Below are 18677 nucleotides of genomic sequence, written 5' to 3' on the forward strand. Positions count from 1 at the left end.
TAGTTTAATTTCAGTTTTTCAAACATTTTATTTTAAAGAAAATTTTTGTTAAATATTATTTATATCCAACTCTATAACTCGCTTATGGTTGGTCCTACAAGAAAAATGCAAATAACTATTTTGTAGGAAATTTTATCAGCTTTAATTTTGAAAAAAGATAAAAATTGATAGGAGTAACTGTTTTCGAGATATAAGCAAGAAACCAAAAAACTGTTACCTTAATAAAGCGCTTGCATATAAGCAGATTTAGTACTATTAGTATTATTATTATTAATGTTATTGTTATTAATATGACGACTAAAAACGACTCTGAAACATTTAGTGACTTTTATGTCTTCTCCTTTTTCCTCTACTAAAGTGTTAGACACAATTAATTTAGTTTAATTCCGGTTTTTCAAGCAGTTTATTTTAAAGCAAATTTTTGTTAAATATTATTTATATCCAACTCTATAACTCGTTTATGCTTGGTCCTACAAAAAAAATGTAAATAACTATTTTGTTGGAAATTTTATCAGCTTTAATTTTGAAAGAAAGATAAAATTTGATAGGAGTAACTGTTTTCGAGATATAAGCAAAAAACCAATAAGAAAACTGTAACTGTTACTGAACAAAAATGTAATTCAGTTTTCAATGTTTGAAACGAAGTCAAAAATGCAGCATTTAAAAACGACTCTGAAGACTTCAGTGACTTTTATGTCACCTCCTTTTTCTTCTAATAAAGTATTGGACCCAACAAATTAAGTGTATTTTAAATCACAAGACATTTTCTGTTAAAACACTTTTTTTTAATTAATAATTATTTTCAAACTTATATCTCGCTTATGGTTAGTTCTACATGAAAAATGCAAATAACTATTTTGTAGGAAATTTTATCACCTTTAATTTTGGTGAAAAAGTAAAAATTGATAGGAGTAACTGTTTTCGAGATATAGGCAGAAACCAAAAAAACTGTTACCTTAATTAAGCGCTTGCATATAAGCAAATTTAGTACTACTAGTATTGTTATTATAAATGTTATTGTTATTAATATGACGACTAAAGACAACTTTAAGACTTTAGTGACTTTTATGTCTCTCCTTTTTCCTCTACTAAAGTGTTAGACACAATTAATTTAGTTTAATTTCGGTTTTTCAAACATTTTATTTTAAAGCAAATTTTTGTTAAATATTAAAAACTATAAAATGGCTTAGATTGCCTAAAAACACAGATCACACATGATCTTTTGCATAAAAATGAGAAAACGCTCATGTAACACACAAAATAAGCTCCATTTTTCCTTTTTAAAAGTATTATTATTATTATTATTATTATTATTATTATTATTATTATTATTATTATTATTGTTATTATTATTATTATTATTATTATTATTATTATTATTATTATTATTACTATTATTATTATTATTATTATTATTATTATTATTATTATTATTATTATTATTATTATTATTATTATTATTATTATTATTATTATTATTAAAAACTTATATTAAACAGACAGAAAACGTCGTATTCTGACACAACTTAAAACACAGATCACACATGATCTTTTGCATAGAAATGAGAAAACGCTCACATAACACAAAATAAGCTTCATTTTGGCTTAGAAAACTAAGCTTACTTTTACTGCTACTATTATTTTTATTTTTATTATTATTATTATTATTATTACTATTATTTTTATCATTATTATTACTATTATTATTATTATTATTATTATTATTATTATTATTATTATTATTATTAATATTATTATTATTAAAGACCGATTATAACTTTTGTATAGTAAATGTTTTTATACCAGTTTTAAAATGTGTTATTAATTTTATTCAATTTCTTGCCTAAAAACACAGATCACAGATGATCTCTTGCATAGAAATGAGAAAACGCTCATATAACACACAAAATAAGCATCATTTTTGCTTAGAAAAACTAAGCTTTAATTTAGAAAGAAATTCATTATTATAAGTATTATTATCATTATTACTATTATTATTATTATTATTATTATTATTATTATTACTATTATTATTATTATTATTATTACTATTATTATTATTATTATTATTATTATTATTATTATTATTATTATTATTATTATTATTATTATTATTGTTATTATTATTATTATTAACTTTTGTATAGTAAATGTTTTTATACCAGTTTTAAAATGAGTTATTAATTTTAGACAATTTCTTGCCTAAAAATACAGATCACAGATGATTTCTTGCATAGAAATGAGAAAGCGCTCATATAACACACAAAATAAGCATCATTTTTGCTTAGAAAAACTAAGCTTTAATTTAGAAAGAAATTCATTATTATAAGTATTATTATCATTATTACTATTATTATTATTATTATTACTATTATTATTATTATTATTATTATTATTATTATTATTATTATTATTATTATTATTATTATTATTATTATTATTATTATTATTATTATTATTATTAACTTTTGTATAGTAAATGTTTTTATACCAGTTTTAAAATGAGTTATTAATTTTATTCAATTTCTTGCCTAAAAACACAGCTCACAGATGATCTCTTGCATAGAAATGAGAAAACGCTCATATAACACACAAAATAAGCATAATTTTTGCTTAGAAAAACTAAGCTTTAATTTAGAAAGAAATTCATTATTATAAGTATTATTATCATTATTATTATTATTATTATTATTTCTTTTATTACTATTATTATTATTATTATTATTATTATTATTATTACTATTATTATTATTATTATTATTATTATTATTATTAACTTTTGTATAGTAAATGTTTTTATACCAGTTTTAAAATGAGTTATTAATTTTATTCAATTTCTTGCCTAAAAACACAGATCACAGATGATCTCTTGCATAGAAATGAGAAAACGCTCATATAACACACAAAATAAGCATCATTTTTGCTTAGAAAAACTAAGCTTTAATTTAGAAAGAAATTTATTATTATAAGTATTATTATCATTATTATTATTATTATTATTATTATTATTATTATTATTATTATTATTACTATTACTATTATTATTATTATTATTATTATTATTATTATTATTATTATTATTATTATTATTATTATTATTATTATTATTAACTTTTGTATAGTAAATGTTTTTATACCAGTTTTAAAATGAGTTATTAATTTTAGACAATTTCTTGCCTAAAAATACAGATCACAGATGATTTCTTGCATAGAAATGAGAAAGCGCTCATATAACACACAAAATAAGCTTCATTTTTGCTTAGAAAACTAAGCTTACTTTTATTTCTATTATTATTTTTATGTACGACTGAGTTATAAAGTAATGTTTATAATATAATTATGCGGCCATAAAGTACTTCTTTATGGTACTAGTAAAATAAAGTAGCTTTATTTTCAGAAATGTCAAAATTTATTTGAAGTTATAATAATACATACATATCAACTTTGTAACATTGTAACCATATAAACATACTATTGCTTGTTGTAATAATGATTTACATTTATAACACTATTATTGTTGCCACAAATATTCATTCCTACAACTTCGTTGTTTTTTGCTTCACTCTCGGTTCCACGCAAACTTGTAAATTTTTCGTGATTTTCCGAAGAGATGCTATTGCAGGCCAATGGTTCTTCACCCAAGATCAAGTTTGCAACCTTAATTTTAGTATTTTCACATTCTTCGATATAACCTTCTGCCACTGTAGTTGAACGCCAACCTCCGTGTCTTTTTATCCTTTCCATAGTGGCCCCTGCATTTGCCAGAAGAGAAGCTGAGCTACGTCTGAAGCAGTGACCTGTATATGAAGAAGCATTTTCAAGACCCAAATACTTGGCCACTATAGCAGGCACACCCCCAATTTTGTGGATTCCAACTGGTTGAATGGTACATTTTTCCTTGGTGTAGTTGATAAAAAATCTGTTGTGCGGTGTCTTGGTGGGTCGAATTTCCATATATCTTCTGACAAGTTCAAGTAGATTAACATTTTCGAGTTTACCTGCTGTTATTATAAAACATCGATCCACTTTGGTTTTGGTGTCTTCCAGCTTAATTAAAAAATGGGTTTTGCAGTCTTGAACACATGTTGTCGTTAATGTCACTAGCTCTTGACGTCTACATGCACCGGCTACTCCAAATATGAGAACAACCTACGAGAAATTATGTTTTTAAAATAAATACTCGAAACAAAACCTTAAAAACGTCTTACCTTATTAAATAAATGTTCCTTGGTGTCAGCTTTTCTCAAAAATTCGTCTATATGGTCTTTACTCAATATAAGAGATTTTTTTGGTTTGTGTCCTTCACCTTTTCGTTTCAAATAAGGTATGACGCTTGGAAATTTACTAATGTCAATTCCCTCTCGTAGATTGATGGTTGATCTTAGCATAGAATATTTGCTCCATAATGATGAACTTTTATACCGGGACAGCTCGCTGCTGAAGTACGCTAGAATGGTATCTTCGCAAGTTGTATCAATTTTCTTATTAGAACGCCATTTCCGATACGCATTATATGTTTCTTCGTACAAATGCTTGGATTTTGATGGTAACAGAGAATCTTTCGCATCAGCAGCAATATTTGATATTTCGCTGCAAGTTTCTTCTTTATTTGAACTGCACGTTTGCATTTTGCTTTCAAACACAATTTTCACATCACAAAAATAATAAACAATTCCGTAACCAAACAACCGAAAAAGCACACTTGGTGCGTTTCATTAAAATTTATTAATTTATTGAAGTTTATTAAATTCATTAATAAACCAATTTCGGCAGTCGAACATAAAGCTTTGTATGCAATTCGTACATAATTAGGCTTTTTGGACTTGTCCTATTTATGAGACTCGCTCGCAAGCTCGCTCGTCCATAAACTTAGGGCTCGTCCAATAAAGACCTGCATTATGTACTTATTACATAAATAGCTATTATTATTATTATTATTATTATTATTATTATTATTATTATTATTATTATTATTATTATTATTGTTATTATTATTATTATTATTATTATTATTGTTATTATTATTATTATTATTAAAAACTTATATTAAACAGACAGAAAACGTCGTATTCTGACACAAAAAAACGAATTACGTTATAGACTTGACGAGAACGGTGTATCTCGGACTCTTATAGGACTCTTATAGGGTCAAAAATTATCAGTTTGGATTAAAACAAATTATTTTTGTTGACTCTCAGTCTGAATTGTTCATCAGTTCAAACAAAAACGGCTTACTTTAGACGATCTTTTGCTTTGAACAAGAAAACTTACATCGAACAGACTAAAAACGTATTAATCTGGCATAAAAGAGCAATTTATGTATCACCTTGGATAAAGGCAGCTAATCCTATTCGTTTCATTGCTTAAAATAGACAAAATTGTTAATAAATCTAACAAAAACGCTGTATTCTAGCACAAAATACTAATTACATTATAGTTTCGACGAGAATAGCTTATTTGGAATGATTCTATGCTTCCAAACGAGTAAATTTTTAATAAACAGATGCCAAACATCATGTTTTGTCCTATAAAGACATTTTATATTGCAGTTTGTATTAAAACAAAATATTTTCGTTGATTCTTTGTTAGAAGCAGCAAACCTAACATTAAAGAATCTGAAAACTTTGAATTCGGACACAAACCACCGAATTTTGTTTCAGTTTAGACAAAAACGGTTGATTTTCGACAATATTTTGCTTTGAACAAGAAAGCTTATATCAAACTGACTAAAAACGTCTTATTTTAGCACAAAACAAAAGATTTGCGTAATAGTCTTAATGCTGATTCATGCCACAGTTTGGATAAAAACCAATTATTTTTGTTAATTCATTGTTACAAACAAGAAACCTTACATCAAAGAAACTGAAAACCCCTTATTTAGGCACAGAAATTCGAATTACGTTTCAGTCTGGACAAAAACTGCTTATTTTAGACGATCCTTTGTTTTGAACACGAAAACTTACATTAAAAAGATTAAAAACGTCTTATTCTGGCTGAAAACTGCAAATTATATATTACTCTAGATAAAAGCAATTTATCCTGATTACTCCTTTACTTAGAATAGAGTAAACTTGTATAAAACTTAATGAAAACTTTAAATTTCGTCTCAAAGAAATAATTTACGTTATAGTTTTGACCAGCACTGTTTATTTCAAACGAAATTATGATTCGAAACTAATGAACTTTTATGGGGCAGATGCAAAACCACATATTACCATATAAAGCGTTGTTTTAAAGCAAAGTATTACCTTTTGCAACAAGAAATTTCACGTCAAAGAAACTGAAAACTTCGTATCCATACATAAATATCTAATTACGTATCAGTTTAGGCAAATACAGCTTATTTTAAACGATTCCTTGCTATAAACAAGAAAAATTTTATCAAGCATATTGAAAACGTCTTATTCTCGAAAATAAGAGCAAATTATGTATCAGTTTTAACAAAAGCGGATTACTCTGTTTGATTCTATGCTTAGAGTAGAGTAAACTACTATAAAACGTAATGAAAACTCTATATTCAAGCTCAAAAGAACAAATTACGTTATAGTTTTGACAAAAAAAAATATTTCGGACGATTACATACTTCGAAGTAAGCAAACTTTAATTGAACATGTGCAAAAAGCTAATACTTTGCTTTAAAATAATGATTTATGTGGTAATATGGTATTTTGCATCTGTCCTATAAAAGTTTACCCGTTTCGCTCCATTGAATCATTAGAAATAAATTATTTTGACACAACAACAACACAAATAATTTGTTTTTGTTTAAACTGTAACATAAGTCGCTTTTATAAAACGAACTAAGACGTTTGGCATCTGCTTAGTGAAAGTTTTCTCGTTTGGGGGCATAAAATCGTTTGAAATTAACAGTTCTGGTCAAAACTATTACGTAAATTATTTCTTTGTATCACTTTAAAGATTTGCGTTATAGTCTTGACGAGAACTGTTAATTTCAAACGATTCTATGCTTTGAAACCAGTATACTTTCACTGAACAGAGGCAAAACGTCTGATTTCGCCTTTAAAAAACGATTTATGTCCCAGTTTGGATTAAAACCAATGATTTTCGTTTATTTATTGTTACAAACAAGAAACCTTACATCAAAGAAACTGAAAACCTCTTATTCAGGCCCAGAAAATCAAATTACGTTTCAGTCTGGACACAAATTGCTTATTTTAGACGATTCTTTCTTTTGAACACGAAAACTTACATTAAAAAGATTAAAAACGTCTTATTCTGGCTCAAAACTGCAAATTATGTATTACTTTGGATAAAAGCAGTTTATCCTGATTACACCTTTGCTTAGAATAGAGCAAACTTGTATAAAACTTAATGAAAACTTTAAATTTCGTCTCAAAGAAATAATTTACGTTATAGTTTTGACCAGAACTGTTAATTTCAAACGATTTTATGCCCCCAAACGAGAAAACTTTCACTAAACAGATGCCAAACGTCTTAGTTCGTTTTATAAAAACGACATGTTACAGTTTAAACAAAAAAATTATTTTCGTTGTTGTGTCAAAATAATTTATTTCGAATGATTCAATGGAGCGAAACGAGTAAACTTTTATAAGACAGATGCAAAATACCATATTACCACATAAATCGTTATTTTAAAGCAAAGTATTAGCTTTTGCACTTGTTCAATTAAAGTTTGCTTACTTCGAAATATGTAGTCGTCCGAAATAATTTTTTTTTGTCAAAACTATAACGTAATTTGTTCTTTTGAGCTTGAATATAGAGTTTTCATTACGTTTTATAGTAGTTTACTCTACTCTAAGCATAGAATCAAACAGAGTAATCCGCTTTTGTTAAAACTGATACATAATTTGCTCTTATTTTCGAGAATAAGACATTTTCAATATGTTTGATAAAATTTTTCTTGTTTATAGCAAGGAATCGTTTAAAATAAGCAGTATTTGCCTAAACTGATACGTAATTCGATATTTGTGCATGGATACGATGTTTTCAGTTTCTTTGACGTGAAATTTCTTGTTGCAAAAGGTAATAATTTGCTTTAAAACAACGCTTTATATTGTAATATGTGGTTTTGCATCTGCCCCATAAAAGTTCATTAGTTTCGAATCATAAAATCGTTTGAAATAAACAGTGCTGGTCAAAACTATAACGTAAATTATTTCTTTGAGACGAAATTTAAAGTTTTATACAAGTTTACTCTATTCTAAGTAAAGGAGTAATCAGGATAAATTGCTTTTATCTAGAGTAATATATAATTTGCAGTTTTCAGCCAGAATAAGACGTTTTTAATCTTTTTAATGTAAGTTTTTGTATTCAAAATAAAGGATCGTCTAAAGTAAGCAGTTTTTGTTCAGACTGAAACGTAATTCGAATTTCTGTACCTGAATAAGGGGTTTTCAGTTACTTTGATGTAAGGTTTCATGTTTGTAACAATGAATTAACGAAAATAATTGGTTTTTATCCAAACTGTGGCATGAATCGTTTTTAAAAGGCGAAATAAGATGTTTTTCCTCTGTACAGTGAAAGTTTACTCGTTTCAAAGCATAGAACCGTTTGAAATTAACAGCTCTCGTTAAGACTATAACGCAAATCTTTTGTTTTGTGCTAAAATAAGACGTTTTTAGTCAGTTTGATATAAGTTTTCTTGTTCAAAGCAAAATATTGTCGAAAATCAACCGTTTTTGTCTAAACTGATACAAAATTCGGTGGTTTGTGTCCGAATACAAAGTTTTCAGATTCTTTAATGTTAGGTTTGCTGCTTCTAACAAAGAATCAACGAAAATATTTTGTTTTAATACAAACTGCAATATAAAATGTCTTTATAGGACAAAACATGATGTTTGGCATCTGTTTAATAAAAATTTACTCGTTTGGAAGCATAGAATCATTCCAAATAAGCTATTCTCGTCGAAACTATAATGTAATTAGTATTTTGTGCTAGAATACAGCGTTTTTGTTAGATTTATTAACAATTTTGTCTATTTTAAGCAATAAAACGAATAGGATTAGCTGCCTTTATCCGAAGTGATACATAAATTGCTCTTTTATGCCAGATTAATACGTTTTTAATCTGTTCTATGTAAGTTTTCTTGTTCAAAGCAAAAGATCGTCTAAAATAAGCCGTTTTTGTTTGAACTGATAAACAATTCAGACTGAGACTCAACAAAAATAATTTGTTTTAATCCAAACTGATACTTTTTGACCCTATAGGAGTCCTATAAGAGTCCGAGATACGCCGATCTCGTCAAGTCTATAACGTAATTCGTTTTTTTGTGTCAGAATACGACGTTTTCTGTCTGTTTAATATAAGTTTTTAATAATAATAATAATAACAATAATAATAATAATAATAATAATAATAATAATAATAATAATAATAATAATAATAATAATAATAGTAATAATAATAATAATATTAATAATAATAATAATGAAAATAATAATAGTAATAAAAGTAAGCTTAGTTTTCTAAGCAAAAATGAAGCTTATTTTGTGTGTTATATGAGCGTTTTCTCATTTCTATGCAAGAAATCATCTGTGATCTGTGTTTTTAGGTAACAAATTGTCTAAAATTAATATCTCATTTTAAAACTGGTATAAAAACATTTACTATACAAAAGTTATAATCAGTTTTTAATAATAATAAAATTAATAATAATAATAATAATAATAATAATAATAGTAATAATAATAATAATAATAATAATAATAATAATAATAATAATAATAATAATAATAATAATAATAATAATAATAGTAATAGTAACATAAGTAATAATAATAATAATACTTTTAATAAGGAAAAATGGAGCTTATTTTGTGTGTTACATGAGCGTTTTTTCATTTCTATGCAAAAGATCATGTGTGATCTGTGTTTTTAGGCAATCTAACCCATTTTATAGTTTTTAATATTTAACAAAAATTTGCTTTAAAATAAAATGTTTGAAAAACTGAAATTAAACTAAATTAATTGTGTCTAACACTTTAGTAGAGGAAAAAGGAGGAGACATAAAAGTCACTAAAGTCTTAGAGTTGTCTTTAGTCGTCATATTAATAACAATAACATTTATAATAACAATACTAGTAGTACTAAATTTGCTTATATGCAAGCGCTTACTTAAGGTAACAGTTCTTTTGTTTTTTGCTTATATCTCGAAAACAGTTACTCCTAACAATTTTTACTTTTTCACCAAAATTAAAGGTGATAAAATTTCCTACAAAATAGTTATTTGCATTTTTCATGTAGAACTAACCATAAGCGAGATATAAGTTTGAAAATAATTAATAATTAAAAAAAAGTGTTTTAACAGAAAATGTCTTGTGATTTAAAGTACACTTAATTTATTGGGTCCAATACTTTATTAGAAGAAAAAGGAGGTAACATAAAAGTCACTGAAGTCTTCAGAGTCGTTTTTAAATGCTGCATTTTTGTCTTCGTCTCAAACATTGAAAACTGAATTATATTTTTGTTCAGTAACAGTTACAGTTTTCTTATTGGTTTTTTGCTTATATCTCGAAAACAGTTACTCCTATCAATTTTTATCTTTCTTTCAAAATTAAAGCTGATAAAATTTCCTACAAAATAGTTATTTGCATTTTTCTTGTAGGACCAACCATAAGCGAGTTATAGAGTTGGATATAAATAATATTTAACAAAAATTTGCTTTAAAATAAAATGTTTGAAAAACTGAAATTAAACTAAATTAATTGTGTCTAACACTTTAGTAGAGAAAAAAGAAAAAGACATAAAAGTCACCAAAGTCTTCAGAATCGTTTTTAGTCGTCATATTAATAACAATAACATTAATAATAATACTAATAGTACTAAATCTGCTTATATGCAAGCGCTTTATTAAGGTAACAGTTTTTTGGTTTCTTGCTTATATCTCGAAAACAGTTACTCCTATGAATTTTTGTCTTTCTTTCAAAATTAAAGCTGATAAAATATTCTACAAAATAGTTATTTGCATTTTTCTTGTAGGACCAACCATAAGCGAGTTATAGAGTTGGATATAAATAATATTTAACAAAAATTTGCTTTAAAATAAAATGTTTGAAAAACGGAAATTAAACTAATTTAACTGTGTCTAACACTTTAGTAGAGAAAAAAGGAAAAGACATAAAACTCACTAAAGGTTTCAGAGTTGTCTTTAGTTGTCATATTAATAACAATAACATTAATAATAATAATACTAATAGTACTAAATTTGCTTATATGCAAACGCTTAATTAAGGTAACAGTGTTTTGGTTTCTTGCTTTTATCTCGAAAACAGTTACTCCTTTCAATTTTTATCTTTTTACTAAAATTTAAGCTGATAAAATTTCCTACAAAATAGTTATTTGCATTTTTCATGTAGGACTAACCATAAGCGAGATATATGATTGAAAATAATTAATATTTAAAAAAGAAGTGCTTTAACAGAAAATGTCTTGTGATTTAAAATACACTTAATTTATTGGGTCCAATACTTTATTAGAAGAAAAAGGAAGTGACATAAAAGTCACTGAAGTCTTCAGAGTCGTTTTTAAATGCTGCAGTTTCGTCTTCGTCTCAAACATTGAAAACTGAATTACATTTTTGTTCAGTAACAGTCACAGTTTTCTTATTGGTTTTTTGCTTATATCTCGAAAACAGTTACTCCTATCAATTTTTATCTTTCTGTCAAAATTAAAGCTGATAAAATTTCCTACAAAATAGTTATTTGCATTTTTCTTGTAGGACCAACCATAAGCGAGTTATAGAGTTGGATATAAATAATATTTAACAAAAATTTGCTTTAAAATAAAATGTTTGAAAAACTGAAATTAAACTAATTTAATTGTGTCTAACACTTTAGTAGAGGAAAAAGAAGAAGACATAAAAGTCACAAAAGGTTTCAAAGTTGTCTTTAATCGTCATATTAATAACAATAACATTAATAATAATAATACCAATAGTACTAAATTTGCTTATATGCAAACGCTTAATTAAGGTAACAGTGTTTTGGTTTCTTGCTCATATCTCGAAAACAGTTACTCCTATCAATTTTTATCTTTTTACTAAAATTCAAGCTGATAATATTTCCTACAAAATAGTTATTTGCATTTTTTATGTAGGACTAACCATAAGCGAGATATAAGATTGAAAATAATTAATATTTAAAAAAGAAGTGCTTTAACAGAAAATGTCTTGTGATTTAAAATACACTTAATTTATTAGGTCCAATACTTTATTAAAAAAAAAAGGGGGTGACATATAAGTCACTGAAGTCTTCAGAGTCGATTTTAAATGCTGCAATTTCGTCTTCGTCTCAAACATTGAAAACTGAATTACATTTTTGTTCTGAAACGGTAACAGTTTTTACTTTGGTTTTTTGCTTATATCTCGAAAACAGTTACTCCTATCAATTTTTATCTTTTTTTCAAAATTAAAGCTGATAACATTTCCTACAAAATAGTTATTTGCATTTTTCTTGTAAGACCAACCATAAGCGAGTTATAAAGTTGGATATAAATAATATTTAACAAAAACTTGCTTAAAAATAAAATGTTTGAAATACTGAAATTAAACTAAATTGTGTCTAACACTTTAGTAGAGAAAAAAGAAAAAGACATAAAAGTCACCAAAGTCTTCAGAATCGTTTTTAGACGTCATATTAATAACAATAACATTAATAATAATAATAATACTAATAGTACTAAATCTGCTTATATGCAAGCGCTTTATTAAGGTAACAGTTTTTTGGTTTCTTGCTTATATCTCGAAAACAGTTACTCCTATAAATTTTTGTCTTTCTTTCAAAATTAAAGCTGATAAAATATTCTACAAAATAGTTATTTGCATTTTTCTTGTAGGACCAACCATAAGCGAGTTATAGAGTTGGATATAAATAATATTTAACAAAAATTTGCTTTAAAATAAAATGTTTGAAAAACGGAAATTAAACTAATTTAACTGTGTCTAACACTTTAGTAGAGAAAAAAGGAAAAGACATAAAAGTCACTAAAGGTTTCAGAGTTGTCTTTAGTTGTCATATTAATAACAATAACATTAATAATAATAATACTAATAGTACTAAATTTGCTTATATGCAAACGCTTAATTAAGGTAACAGTGTTTTGGTTTCTTGCTTATATCTCGAAAACAGTTACTCCTATCAATTTTTATCTTTTTACTAAAATTCAAGCTGATAAAATTTCCTACAAAATAGTTATTTGCATTTTTCATGTAGGACTAACCATAAGCGAGATATATGATTGAAAATAATTAATATTTAAAAAAAAAGTGCTTTAACAGAAAATGTCTTGTGATTTAAAATACACTTAATTTATTGGGTCCAATACTTTATTAGAAGAAAAAGGAGGTAACATAAAAGTCACTGAAGTCTTCAGAGTCGTTTTTAAATGCTGCATTTTTGTCTTCGTCTCAAACATTGAAAACTGAATTACATTTTTGTTCAGTAACAGTTACAGTTTTCTTATTGGTTTTTTGCTTATATCTCGAAAACAGTTACTCCTATCAATTTTTATCTTTCTTTCAAAATTAAAGCTGATAAAATTTCCTACAAAATAGTTATTTGCATTTTTCTTGTAGGACCATCCATAAGCGAGTTATAGAGTTGGATATAAATAATATTTAACAAAAATTTGCTTTAAAATAAAATGTTTGAAAAACTGAAATTAAACTAAATTAATTGTGTCTAACACTTTAGTAGAGAAAAAAGAAAAAGACATAAAAGTCACCAAAGTCTTCAGAATCGTTTTTAGTCGTCATATTAATAACAATAACATTAATAATAATACTAATAGTACTAAATCTGCTTATATGCAAGCGCTTTATTAAGGTAACAGTTTTTTGGTTTCTTGCTTATATCTCGAAAACAGTTACTCCTATAAATTTTTGTCTTTCTTTCAAAATTAAAGCTGATAAAATATTCTACAAAATAGTTATTTGCATTTTTCTTGTAGGACCAACCATAAGCGAGTTATAGAGTTGGATATAAATAATATTTAACAAAAATTTGCTTTAAAATAAAATGTTTGAAAAACGGAAATTAAACTAATTTAACTGTGTCTAACACTTTAGTAGAGAAAAAAGGAAAAGACATAAAAGTCACTAAAGGTTTCAGAGTTGTCTTTAGTTGTCATATTAATAACAATAACATTAATAATAATAATACTAATAGTACTAAATTTGCTTATATGCAAACGCTTAATTAAGGTAACAGTGTTTTGGTTTCTTGCTTATATCTCGAAAACAGTTACTCCTATCAATTTTTATCTTTTTACTAAAATTCAAGCTGATAAAATTTCCTACAAAATAGTTATTTGCATTTTTCAAGTAGGACTAACCATAAGCGAGATATATGATTGAAAATAATTAATATTTAAAAAAAAAGTGCTTTAACAGAAAATGTCTTGTGATTTAAAATACTCTTAATTTATTGGGTCCAATACTTTATTAGAAGAAAAAGGAAGTGACATAAAAGTCACTGAAGTCTTCAGAGTCGTTTTTAAATGCTGCAGTTTCGTCTTCGTCTCAAACATTGAAAACCGAATTACATTTTTGTTCAGTAACAGTCACAGTTTTCTTATTGGTTTTTTGCTTATATCTCGAAAACAGTTACTCCAATCAATTTTTATCTTTCTTTCAAAATTAAAGCTGATAAAATTTCCTACAAAATAGTTATTTGCATTTTTCTTATAGGACCAACCATAAGCGAGTTATAGAGTTGGATATAAATAATATTTAACAAAAATTTGCTTTAAAATAAAATGTTTGAAAAACTGATATTAAACTAATTTAATTGTGTCTAACACTTTAGTAGAGGAAAAAGAAGAAGACATAAAAGTCACTAAAGGTTTCAAAGTTGTCTTTAATCGTCATATTAATAATAACATTAATAATAATAATACTAATAGTACTAAATTTGCTTATATGCAAACGCTTAATTAAGGTAACAGTGTTTTGGTTTCTTGCTCATATCTCGAAAACAGTTACTCCTATCAATTTTTATCTTTTTACTAAAATTCAAGCTGATAAAATTTCCTACAAAATAGTTATTTGCATTTTTTATGTAGGACTAACCATAAGCGAGATATAAGATTGAAAATAATTAATATTTAAAAAAGAAGTGCTTTAACAGAAAATGTCTTGTGATTTAAAATACACTTAATTTATTAGGTCCAATACTTTATTAAAAAAAAAAAGGGGGTGACATATAAGTCACTGAAGTCTTCAGAGTCGATTTTAAATGCTGCATTTTCGTCTTCGTCTCAAACATTGAAAACTGAATTACATTTTTGTTCTGAAACGGTAACAGTTTTTACTTTGGTTTTTTGCTTATATCTCGAAAACAGTTACTCCTATCAATTTTTATCTTTTCACTAAAATTAAAGCTGATAAAATTTCCTACAAAATACTTATTTGCATTTTTCATGTAGGACTAACCATAAGCGAGATATAAGTTTGAAAATAATTAATATTTAAAAAAAAAGTGTTTTAACAGAAAATGTCTTGGGATTTAAAATACACTTAATTTATTGGGTCCAATAGTTTATTAGAAGAAAAAGGAGGTGACATAAAAGTCACTGAAGTCTTCAGAGTCGATTTTAAATGCTGCATTTTCGTCTTCGTCTCAAACATTGAAAACTGAATTACATTTTTGTTCTGAAACGGTAACAGTTTTTACTTTGGTTTTTTGCTTATATCTCGAAAACAGTTACTCCTATCAATTTTTATCTTTCTTTCAAAATTAAAGCTGATAACATTTCCTACAAAATAGTTATTTGCATTTTTCTTGTAGGACCAACCATAAGCGAGTTATAGAGTTGGATATAAATAATATTTAACAAAAATTTGCTTTAAAATAAAATGTTTGAAAAACTGAAATTTAACTAATTTAATTGTGTCTAACACTTTAGTAGAGGAAAAAGAAGAAGACATAAAAGTCACTAAAGGTTTCAAAGTTGTCTTTAATCGTCATATTAATAACAATAACATTAATAATAATAATACTAATAGTACTAAATTTGCTTATATGCAAACGCTTAATTAAGGTAACAGTGTTTTGGTTTCTTGCTCATATCTCGAAAACAGTTACTCCTATCAATTTTTATCTTTTTACTAAAATTCAAGCTGATAAAATTTCCTACAAAATAGTTATTTGCATTTTTTATGTAGGACTAACCATAAGCGTGATATATGATTAAAAATAATTAATATTTAAAAAAAAAGTGCTTTAACAGAAAATGTCTTGTGATTTAAAATACACTTAATTTATTGGGTCCAATACTTTATTAGAAGATAAAGGAAGTGACATAAAAGTCACTGAAGTTTTCAGAGTCGTTTTTAAATGCTGCAGTTTCGTCTTCGTCTCAAACATTGAAAACCGAATTACATTTTTGTTCAGTAACAGTCACAGTTTTCTTATTGGTTTTTTGCTTATATCTCGAAAACAGTTACTCCTATCAATTTTTATCTTTTTTTCAAAATTAAAGCTGATAAAATTTCCTACAAAATAGTTATTTGCATTTTTCTTGTAGGACCAACCATAAGCGAGTTATAGAGTTGGATATAAATAATATTTAAAAAAATTTGCTTTAAAATAAAATGTTTGAAAAACTGAAATTAAACTAATTTAATTGTGTCTAACACTTTAGTAGAGAAAAAAGAAGAAGACAAGAAACACAAAAATTCATAGGAGTAACTGTTTTCGAGATATAAGCAAGAAACCAAAAAACTGTTACCTTAATAAAGCGCTTGCATATAAGCAGATTTAGTACTATTAGTATTATTATTATTAATGTTATTGTTATTAATATGACGACTAAAAACGATTTTGAAGACTTTGGTGACTTTTATGTCTTTTTCTTTTTTTTCTACTAAAGTGTTAGACACAATTAATTTAGTTTAATTTCAGTATTTCAAACATTTTATTTTTAAGCAAGTTTTTGTTAAATATTATTTATATCCAACTTTATAACTCGCTTATGGTTGGTCCTACAAGAAAAATGCAAATAACTATTTTGTAGGAAATGTTATCAGCTTTAATTTTGAAAGAAAGATAAAAATTGATAGGAGTAACTGTTTTCGAGATATAAGCAAAAAACCAAAGTAAAAACTGTAACCGTTTCAGAACAAAAATGTAATTCAGTATTCAATGTTTGAGACGAAGACGAAAATGCAGCATTTAAAATCGACTCTGAAGACTTCAGTGACTTATATGTCACTCCCTTTTTTTTCTAATAAAGTATTGGACCTAATAAATTAAGTGTATTTTAAATCACAAGACATTTTCTGTTAAAGCACTTCTTTTTTAAATATTAATTATTTTCAATCTTATATCTCGCTTATGGTTAGTCCTACATAAAAAATGCAAATAACTATTTTGTAGGAAATTTTATCAGCTTGAATTTTAGTAAAAAGATAAAAATTGATAGGAGTAACTGTTTTCGAGATATGAGCAAGAAACCAAAACACTGTTACCTTAATTAAGCGTTTGCATATAAGCAAACTTAGTACTATTAGTATTATTATTATTAATGTTATTGTTATTAATATGACGATTAAAGACAACTTTGAAACCTTTAGTGACTTTTTTTTTTGCTTATTTCTCGAAAACAGTTACTCCTATCAATTTTTATCTTTTTACTAAAATTAAAGCTGATAAAATTTCCTACAAAATAGTTATTTGCATTTTTCTTGTAGGACCAACCATAAGCGAGTTATAGAGATGGATATAAATAATATTTAACAAAAATTTGCTTTAAAATAAAATGTTTGAAATACTGAAATTAAACTAAATTAATTGTGTCTAACACTTTAGTATAGGAAAAAGGAGAAGACATAAAAGTCACCAAAATCTTTAGAGTCTTTTTTAGTCGTCATTTTAATAACAATAACATTAATAATAATAATACTAATAGTACTAAATTTGCTTATATGCAAGCGCTTTATTAAGGTAACAGTTTTTTGGTTTTTTGCTTATATCTCGAAAACAGTTACTCCTATCAATTTTTATCTTTTTACTAAAATTAAAGCTGATAAAATTTCCTACAAAATAGTTATTTGCATTTTTCTTGTAGGACTAAGCATAAGCGAGTTATAGAGATGGATATAAATAATATTTAACAAAAATTTGCTTTAAAATAAAATGTTTGAAAAACTGAAATTAAACTAATTTAATTGTGTCTAACACTTTAGTAGAGGAAAAAGAAAAAGACATAAAAGTCACTAAAGGTTTCAGAGTCGTTTTTAGTCGTCATATTAATAACAATAACATTAATGATAATAATACTAATAGTACTAAATTTGCTTATATGCAAACGCTTAATTAAGATAACAGTGTTTTGGTTTCTTGCTTATATCTCGAAAACAGTTACTCCTATAAATTTTTATCTTTTTACTAAAATTAAAGCTGATAAAATTTCCTACAAAATAGTTGTTTGCATTTCTTTTGTAAGACCAACCATAAGCGAGTTATAGAGGTGGATATAAATAATCGTCAACAAAAATTTGCTTTAAAATAAAATGTTTGAAAAACCGAAATTAAACTAAATTAATTGAGTCTAACACTTTAGTATAGGAAAAAGGAGAAGACATAAAAGTCACCAAAGACTTCAGAGTCGTTTTTAGTCGTCATTTTAATAACAATAACATTAATAATAATAATACTAATAGTACTAAATTTGCTTATATGCAAGCGCTTTATTAAGG

The 18677-nt window shown here is 25.7% G+C and overlaps 1 protein-coding gene across 3 annotated transcripts; it reads right to left on the reverse strand.

Moving 5' to 3' along the window:
* Positions 1-3386: 3386 nt before the first annotated feature.
* On the reverse strand, positions 3387-4874 carry LOC103315043 (uncharacterized). 3 transcript variants are annotated; one of them, XM_015983125.2, is made up of 3 exons: positions 4209-4874; positions 3855-4149; positions 3387-3797 (listed from the first exon to the last, which is right to left on the reverse strand). In XM_015983125.2, exons 1-3 carry the CDS (start codon positions 4626-4628, stop codon positions 3472-3474), a joined length of 1041 nt encoding a protein of 346 aa, XP_015838611.1. In that variant the 5' UTR covers positions 4629-4874; the 3' UTR covers positions 3387-3471. The 3 variants fall into 3 exon arrangements, with proteins under 3 accessions (XP_015838611.1, XP_008200943.1, XP_015838608.1); XM_008202721.3 differs by having other exon boundaries at positions 3387-3784; positions 3833-4149; positions 4209-4873; XM_015983122.2 differs by having other exon boundaries at positions 3387-4149; positions 4209-4871.
* Positions 4875-18677: the final 13803 nt, after the last annotated feature.

Source organism: Tribolium castaneum, chromosome 6 (assembly GCF_031307605.1).
Source record: "Tribolium castaneum strain GA2 chromosome 6, icTriCast1.1, whole genome shotgun sequence".
NCBI lineage: Eukaryota > Metazoa > Arthropoda > Insecta > Coleoptera > Tenebrionidae > Tribolium > Tribolium castaneum.